Source organism: Ambystoma mexicanum, chromosome 1q (genome assembly GCF_040938575.1).
Source record: "Ambystoma mexicanum isolate Mex_15411 chromosome 1q, UKY_AmexF1_1, whole genome shotgun sequence".
Taxonomy (NCBI): domain Eukaryota; kingdom Metazoa; phylum Chordata; class Amphibia; order Caudata; family Ambystomatidae; genus Ambystoma; species Ambystoma mexicanum.
In genome coordinates, this window is record NC_090922.1 from 569,021,975 (window position 1) to 569,031,586 (window position 9,612).

The following is a 9,612-nucleotide window of genomic DNA, read 5'->3' on the forward strand; positions in this document are numbered from 1 at the left end:
ATGGCTGGGGTGTCGAGGGGGTCATTAATCTCAAGATTTAAGTCTCCAAGTATAATCAATTGTGCTGAAGGTTTAGAGCTTTCGGCTACTAGTGAGGTGATATCTTCCTCAAAAGTGCCAGATGTGCCCGGGGGTCTGTAAATTAGATGCATCGTGATGGTACTCTTAGGGGAGGTTTGTAACTTAACCGAGATGCTCACATGATTTAAGTGGAGGAGAGGAGGCTAGTCTAATATCAAGCAAGGACTTAAAGAGGATAGCTACATCACCTCCTCGGGCGTTAGGTCTGTCTGCCTGCTCTAAGGATGGTGTAGTTGTCTGGGATGGCTAGGGTAAGAGATGGTCCTGCAGCATCATGCAACCAAGTTTCGGTCACTGCGAGGAAGGCCAGGTTGTTGGTCAGAATGATGTCGGCAACTTTTATGGAGTGGGCGATTAATGATCTGACATTTAGAAGAGCTCCTTTTAGTGTAGCAGGGGTGGAGTTGATGGATGTTGCAGTGTGATTGTTAGTCTTATCGGGTAGTTTAGCTGGGCGTTTGCTAGTTCTGTGGTGGGTTCTGGCACCAAGTCTATTGTTACGATCAGTTAGGATGAGGGTAGTAGTTTGAGAGACAGTTGGGTCAGTAGTTTTAAGGGAGCTGCAGTCAGGGGTGGGGCAGGATGCTCTCGTGTTGGTAGGGTTCCGTTTAGAGCCATCTAAGTTCTTATTGGCAGGGACATCAAAAAGGTGTGCGTGGCCATTGGTGGGATATGCAGATTGTGAGACCGGGAGGAAGTCTGGTGTAGTGGGCAGGAACGGTGTGGGGCAGACAATAAGGTAATGTCTTGGGCAAGCAGGTCTTGCTAGACCATTTTTATGGGCTATGTAGCTGTTACCAATGCAAGGTATATTACTTTGCATGACACAAAAGGGGAACATGATCGCGGTAAGGCAAAGTAGCATAATAAGGACGCGAGGGTCAGTGCACCGTGCAGAGGATTGGCGGGTAAGGGACATGGTGACAGAGGGTGGGGTAGTGCCAGATAGCAGCAAGTCGGCGGGTTGGGCTGGTATCAAGTTGTATCTGAGAGTCAGGCATGCAAGGGTACTGGTAAGTGAGGCACAGGTATACATCCACAAAAGGTCTGCAATGTCAAGGCTAGGCACAGATCATGCAAGGCACAGTGTCTAAACTAGGAACATGGGCAAAGTACAGTATGTTGGCTAGGCAAATATCAGGCACAGGTATATATAATGTGAACATCAATCCGCAAACAGTCTGCAGTGTCCCGGCTGGGTTTATGTCAGGCAAGGCATGATAACAAAACCAAGTGAATGAGTCTCGTGCCGTAAATATGCTGGGCAAGTAAGTGGAAGGGCACGCAGCGGGCGAAGGCACCAGATGGGTAGCGCAGAGGCCGATAAGGGTAACAGTGCTGTGTAATGGTATAGGTACGCTGTAGTAGAGTCAAGTGGAGGTAGGGGGGACATTACAATGGCAGGGTGTTTGAGACATACTTGTTATTAGGTGTAGGAGCGCGGTGCTACACGCTCTTAAACTCAGCTGCAAGGGCGAGGCACAGTTGGCGACAGGCAGTGCGCGTGGAATGTTGCATAGGCGCAGGGCATTCGATCGGCAGTGGCTTAAGGTAGGAGGGCTAGGAAGTTAACTTGCTACAAGAAAATAGGGGAGCAAAACAGGGTAACAATGGAAGCTAGCCGTATGGCAAGTGGGCAACAGTAGTAGACTAGGTGCAGCATAGTAGTGAATGTTCTACAGTAAACGCCCCTAGGGCCTCACCGTAAGCGTGTTAAAGTCGGATCCGGATAGGAAGGGGGTGCGGCAGACCGCAGGCGGGCACGCTCGGTCAGCTGTGCCTTATGCCTGTGCCTTCGTTCTTGGCCGGCGTTCGCCTGCCGGCGAAGATCAATCGGGCAAAAGCAATTAGGCAGTCAATCAGGAGCTGCTGCAGCCACAGTTGGAGGAGTGGGGTGGGTCACTGAAGCAGGGCCGCCTTAGAAGGGTCGGATCCTCTTTGTACGGTGTGCCGATTTCATTGTACGTTGTGCCGATTTGGTACACAAACTAATTATGCAGCCTGTAACACTGCATGAGCACCATCACAAGAGCTCTGCTACGGCACAGCAGTACATGTGCACAAACAAAATAAAGCCCAGGATAACCTGGATGAGAAAGGTCCAAGACCACCAATCCCAAAAAATTGAAACAGCTCTGAGCTAACTAACCAAGCCTCTGACCGCCTTTTGTCCCTTCTCGATTATAAACTTTCTAATGAGGGTCAACTTTAGAAACCCAGCTGACTTGGCAGAAGACTTGAGCCCCCAACATTCACAAAAGCAGTAGAGAAACAACCAGGAAGATCAACCTCCTTCCAAGCCTCCCCTCAATGCTTCCATTGAGCAAGCCTCTCAAAGCCGCCAGATGTTAAGACCCAGCAAACTACCAATCTCCTACTGTTCACTGCTAAAACCCTTGAGTGGTTTACTAACAGCTACAGGAACATGTGCAAAGCAACAACCTTCAGATTCAGACCAACCACAGGATCAGAATTCACATTAAGCGCTACATGCGAAATCATAAAATGGAGGATGTCAAATCATCTAGTGCACTACCCCTACGCGACATCTCCATGAGTTTAGAAACTATCGGCACAAGTGCCTGTTAGAAAGATTAGCGGAGATGGGACGAAAATATACTGCTTCATGCAGATCCCTTAATTCCTTACTGAGAGGATTGAAAAGCATATGTAGCCCCCTTCAGGGAAAGCCCCCCGCAAACTGATGTGTGGGGCGCCGCCCCCCCACAAGGATCAAGCTTCTATACAAGAACCTACTCCTTGAACTTAAAACTGATAACTCAGCATCTACGTGCTTTAACTATGCACTACCCAAATCATCTACAAACTCACAAATAACCCCTCGATATTCAAACTAACTTACCACATGCAAACTTACCCGAGCTTATCATTTTCTGCACCCACCGCTGAAATCAAATACAATCCCCTGGCCTGAAGAAGTGGGAACTTGACTAAGTTGACTTTGCCTATAAATCAGAAGCCTCAGAATCTTGATCAACAGCAACTTCACACTCGACCACCAGATGAAAGCCATCATAAATTCAAGGAGCTGGTTTTCTTTTTTAAGCTTCAAACGATCTGACATACCAAACCTTACCCGACCTTCACACACAGAACCATGGCAGCCATTACTCTAGTACTCAATATTAATCCATGCCCACGGCTTCTAAATGGGACTCCCAGAGTCCTCGCTGAACAGACCACAGGGTGCCTATAACTCAGCAGCTAGACTTCTTCCGAGAAACAAACACATCACGCCAGCCCGGAGAATCCTCCCCAGGATCCCGATCAAATGGGAGTATTCACTTCAAACCCCTGTCTATTGCCCACCGCACCTCCCACTCCAGGGCCCTATAATCCACTGCAAGAAATGCATTTACTACAAACCATTTCAAGTACTTCACCCAGCATTGCCGCCACAGTACAATGGATATCACCATGGAGGGTGGTCCTCCTTCCTCCCAACCAAACTCCTCAAAGATCTTTGCACATAGGAAAACCACCCTCCCTTCAAAAAAATCCCAGAAAATCTGGCTAGTCAACCAACACCAGCACAAAAAGCCTCAACCAGATGCCCATTCGTTAGAATTGATCAAAGAATTTACCTCTGTACAAAACTAAGAAATAGACAACTGATAAGCCTGGAACTATGGGGGAATGGACTTCCATCGGGACAGTCCCTTTGCGACCTCTATATAGAATCAGGGAAGTCTGTGTGCGCGCACAACGAACAGCACAACACGGTAACCAAAATGTTCAGGAGATCGGACACAATTCAGGCAAGTCTCTGCTCGCCCTTCAAACCAGTGAAAACCATCATTAGCCGAAAAAAAAAAAAACAACCCAACAACCATCCTAAACCAGAAAGCTCTCACTTAACCATTCTTGCCCAACCCAATCGCCACTATTATTTACACAAGCAACCCTCAGACAGGGTGTCAACTGCCCACATACCCCATGGACTAGCTCCACCACTCACACCATGGACCAAACTAAGTCACTGCAGCTCCGGCTCCACCAGATAAGTCTGCCCACCCCCCACCCCTCTTCGGAATGAAACACGCTCATGGTTCCCTTGGGCCACTACCCACCTAGAATCCCACTGGTACCCAGGACTCAAGCTGGCAAGCTAGAAGCACTGAACCCACAGTGTTGGAATCTGCCTCCACCCCAGAAACCCTCCTTGCCGAGGGAGTCCGCCAAAATGGCAGACGTGCGCAACACAAGCCCACGGTACACAACACCTCAGACACCAAGAGCCATGTTGATGACATGAACGCGTTTTCTTTGAATTAAATGGGAAACGATAACCCACACCTCAGCCGTTCACAGAACCATGGTTTGACCACTTCTGAATGACCCTAAAATCCATTTTCCATGAACGCATGCCACCGCCTGTTGGAGGCGTGGAACCGCCTGGGCGTTGGGAATGACAGGACGCTGGCTGCCTGGCGCTGGCGGAGAGAGCAGCGCCCCCCTCGATCACCCCGCCCCGTTTAACAAACCATCGCCAACTATTGGCTAACAACCAGCGAGATTGCGAAACCTGTTGGGCGTGGGGGGGTGCAAAACGTACATTTTACAAGCCTTGGCACAGAACGTAGGAAACTTTATTTTGCACCAGACTTCGCACCCTGTGACCGAGCCAATGTGACCTTGCACAACCTTGTGTGTGAAGTTCTGTGAACAAAAGACGAGAGACAACGGGAGTCACTCAAGTTATCCATACAGCGCGTGGATTTTGCGAACAGAAACGAGACAAGTTGCCGGATAAAACCCACGGCCCATCTGTGGAGCACAACATGGGGTGCTGACAAAGCCTTCGATAGACGCACTTGGAGCCCGAAAAAGTTTAAAAAATAAAACGACCACCAGGCACACAGAAACGTCACTCTTAAAAACACAGAATATCCTTGCTTAGCAAGAAAAGGCATCTGTGAATAATGCGACTGAGAAAAACAAACAGAAAGGGTGCAAATTACGCGCCTACCCCACCCGCCCCAAAAGTGCGCAATGCTGTAAAACCCCAATGTTGAATAGGGTCGATAATCAGTATTACAACAAATATTTTTGCAACGTTTAAATGTTGCGAAATGGCGACATCCAGGGGACAGCGACATCCAGGGGACACAATAGAGCAGCTGCGACCAAAAAAATAAAGCTAGAAAAATGACACTTTTCACAAGAAATTCTATACAAGAGTCGCAATGCAACCATCACTGCTCCCTCCTCCAAGAAAATGGGTCCACAATCTCGCACGGTATAAAAAGAAAACAACCGCTTTGTTTTTGTTGGTTGTCATTGGTTCGCCATTTCATTCTTAAGACATGCACCTTTTAATCGAGGGTTTCTATAGCCCTCCTGAGGACCCGGTTCTCAAAATGGTTTCCCACTGTCCAGTGTGCCCCACCGCTTCACTTATGTGAACATAAAAACACTGTTCCCATAAACACCCGTGAATGCACCAATTAAATATTAAGCTCTCCAGGGGTGAACTCACCGAAGCGCACAGCCAGGATATGGCCTTCACACACACACACACACTTAAAGAGAAGCTTATGCTAAAACGATTCATGAAACGCGACTGCAAGTTTATCCACTGGAAGCAACCAATGTAACCACTTAAGAATAAGCGCCTAGATGCCTCTGGGTTTTGTGCGCTATATAAAAGACAAAATAAATAAATAAGCTGCACTGCCCCCATCGAAACAAGATGAGGCGGCGAGTACCCACTAGTACCGCTCGACAAACGAAGGCATTAATCAGCACCCTGTTTCAGGCAAGGCCTGGCAGCCTCTATAACGCCAGTGCGCGTAACCGCCCTCTCCATTGAACGTACAGGTGCGAGAACGATCTGCTTGAAGGTCACGGCGGGGGCAGAAGGCGCTTGATGCAGGGCTAGGCTAGAAACACACCTGGGCTGTCATTGGTAACCACAGGACCCACTCCCAAATCCTTCAAAACCAGAGCATGCACAGACCGCACCCGCCCAATGCACAGGTGTGCTGGCGACCTACTTGAAGGTCAAGTACAGGAGAAAAGATATGCCGGTGGAAGAGGCCAGGGCACAAAAAGGACATGACGACCCCCACACACCGCCAGGACATTAAAAAGGAAATGACCGTATACCCCCCCCCCCCCACTCACCCACCCCTATCCATTTCGCCCGCTCTGCTGCAGCGCCAAATGCTCAGCTAAACTCAATGACACACGACACCCATATACAAAATAAGTAAAACAAACTTAAAGGTTAGGAGAGCATGCAGGCACACCATGAACAATGCATTCGTGCGTCTGAACAGGCGCAGTTTGCTGGTTATTCCAGTCTTCACCGGTCACCCCATAAGATATTTAAAATAAACCTCGACCCCTCCTGCACTCACCCCGATGCCCGCAGTCTCCCTGAGCGCAGCTGTAAAAGAGAACAGTACTTCCACACTCAGCGAGGGGCGTGGCTTTCCCCGGACAAAAGGGAGGGAGATACATGGAAAGAGAAGAAGGAACCCGGCGAGAAACGACGCGCTCTCTTCATAATCGCCCCTGGTGCACTGAGGCATAGCCATGTTGGGATGGGTGTGTGTTCAGAAAGAAGACTTCTAGGAAGACGGAACTCCATTCTCCGTGTCTGAGTTCCTGCCACCCATAGGACACAATGCAAATGATTGGAATGCAACGCTTTATAAACATTGCCAAAGTAAACACGCAGGCCACATTCTCTACATAAGTGCCAGTGCTTGGGGTATTTGGGAGAGGACATCTATACATTTAGAAGCCATTCTATTATGTTTTTGGAGGTGGAAATACTTCATGCAGTGTAACAATTAAGAGTAATACTTCTGCTGGTCCACATCTCAACCACAATTCTGGAAAGGGAAATAGTTTACTGCGGGCTTTTCACAAGCGCAGGGATGTGGGTAGGGGATGGAGCGATTGTTCTCCCCCCCCACCTACACCTTTTGCCTCTCAGAAGATTAATCATGGACACCAGCAAAATAACAGATTAGAGAGCCATTTCCTATAATGTTGCTGGTGAAGTATAGAAGGCGCACACCTTTTACACCTAAACCACTATATTTAAATATTTCCTGCAGAATACAGGCCCAATGAGAGTTTTCACAGGCATCATGAGCAGACCTTCACATGGTCTTGTGGGTAAGAGGCGTAACCCTGGTCCTAGCGACCTTGAGTCCTGGCTATAGCTTGGCACTCATTGTCCGATGTCTCTGGCCATGAAGTGTCCAGGTCTTTCCTTTCAAATAGTTGGGGTTTCACTTCCCATCTCCTTCTCCAGTCTCCATCTGCCTCCTTCACCCACCTCGTCTCCTTTCTCTATGTTGACCCCACCTGTCTTTCTACACCCCTACCTTTGTTTCTCCCTGTTTTCATTGTTGCCTCTCACAAACAGGGCCAGCCTTAGAGGCAGCAGCGCCCTGGGCAAATTGGTGCACCCCCCCCTCCCTGCGCGCCCCTGGTCGACAGGGGGAGATGCAGGGCGTGGAGGGGGTGGCAGGAGCGCCACATTTGCTTTGTCCCTCCCTGCTCCTCGCAGGGGGTTAATCACTGGAATAGGACGCTCATGCGTGCTAATGCATGAGCATCCTATTCCAATGAAAACCTCCTGGCTCTCGCCCCGGAGCAGGGAGCTAATCATCATGTGAATAGGGCACTGATGCTCTGCATCAGCACCCTATTGTTATTAAATGCGCCCCACCGCGGCGGGCACATCTATTAACAAAAGGGCGCCTGCCGCACCTTTTCTCACTATGCCAGCTCGAGGGAGCCCTTAAAAGACTCCCCGGACCTGGCTGGGCGGAGGTGGCTAATGGTGCCCTGGGGGGGGGCATGGCGCCCCGGGAAATCGCCCTAGGTGGGCCCCGCTCACTCATGCCATTCTCTCTTATCAACTCCCTGTTTACCGTCTTCCTCTGCTCATCCTTCACTCTCTCTCCCTGTCGGCCCCCACTCCTTCCCTTTGATGTAAATTAGGACAATCCATGAATAAATATTCCAAGGCTTCTACCTGTGTTTGGTCTTTGAAGAATATACGTATTTTAGTCCCATATGAAACATTAGATCGAGCACTCATAATTTCACGAGTAGGGTCAGTGGTGGAAATGTAAAACAAAATTGGTGGGGGATCCCACAAGGGCCGGGGTGGAGGTGGAGTTTGAGGGTGCGGGGGGGGGGGGGCGGGTGTTGTTGTGCCGGAGGAGGCATCGTTTAGGGGGGCAGAGCTGGCAGTTGACCTCCGATCAAAGGAAATGTCCAAAATAATAGTTTAAAACGGCGCTATCTCTTTAATGCTGCATCTTTTCCAAACTATATATCAATTCCACTTCAAACCACTTCCATGGCACTGGCGAGGAGTTACTTCACTATGCGGATAATAGTTTTGACCAGTGTTGCTGAGTAAATATTCTTTAAAATGCACAATTTGCATCCCATTTTATAAAAAAAAAACTCTCCCTTCAGTACTATTCAAACAGGGAGATTTCTGTTCGCCATAAGCAACGTTTTGTTTTACTTGAACCCCAACCTGCACAGCTCCTGCAGCTCCCCTCTGAAAGCAGTTGGGTGGCTGCATTGTGTGGGATAGTCCCAATGTTAATAGGGGTATTTATTTATTCATGTAATGTTTGTCGGATACCTGTATATTTATTTATTTATGCAGTTTGTCGGATACAGGTATCCGACAAGCATTGCATAAATAAATAATCCGGTTCCATGTATCCGTCAAACATTGCATGAATAAATAAATAAACTGGTTCGTAGTGAAGACTGGGTTGTGGCTGAGGACTGTAACTTCCTTTTGTGACCCACTGCACGGGTCACCAGAGGAAGCTACAGTTTGCTCGCTGCAGTTTTTTAAATGTTTAAAATTATTTTCCCCCAGTGCTTACTCTGGTCGGATCATGAGATCCAATCCAGCGAGACCCGTCCCAATCGCCAGCGTTGAGCAAATTGCAAATGTAATCTTAGTCTGAAGAAATCTGCCCTCCACCTTTTTCTAGGTAACTTCCCACGCACCATACAACACTCTCTCTCTCTACTGTACACGTACCACAACTCCGTTTTTTTTTTGTTTGGTGCCAACTTGGAAACCCTCCTTCGCCAGTGTGAAGCCCGCATCATATGTAAATTCAGAGCGACGGAGTTTGGTCTGAACCGAGACCACGAGATGGCATATTTTCTTTAAAGTTCTTATTTCTTGTTTAACCTGTTCACAAACATACGATATTCAGCATAAAAGTATGACAGGGAGTTTATGTTAACTAAGCGCCCTGTCAACACTCCTTTCACACCTTACTCAGATATTTCGCACAAACCAGATATTTGTAGATTATTAGGAAATAACGTATAATGACATAGACTAATAATGGTTATCACATAGTACTGGTGTTGTGTACAGTTCTCCACCTGCTATCGGCATTTGATACTAAAACAGTTTGGACATATATTTTAACCAATCAGCCCTTGAGAAACCACCTAAATATCTCTTCTTGGGTGTCTTTGTTAACATTTGCATTGGTC

The 9,612-nt window shown here is 48.1% G+C and overlaps 1 protein-coding gene across 2 annotated transcripts in view; it reads right to left on the reverse strand.

The window, feature by feature from the left end:
• Nucleotides 1-6,636, reverse strand: part of MGST3 (microsomal glutathione S-transferase 3) — a 56,675-nt gene extending 50,039 nt beyond the window's left edge. Inside the window, exon 1 of one of the 2 annotated variants that reach the window (XM_069641049.1) lies at nt 6,465-6,636. Coding sequence is in view for 1 of the 2 variants with exons in the window: in XM_069641048.1 (XP_069497149.1) it covers nt 6,354-6,367 (14 nt within the window). In the remaining variant the exon portion in view is untranslated. Of the gene's footprint in view, nt 1-6,353 lie in introns of both variants that reach the window. The other variant, XM_069641048.1, reaches the window with a different exon arrangement.
• Nucleotides 6,637-9,612: the final 2,976 nt, after the last annotated feature.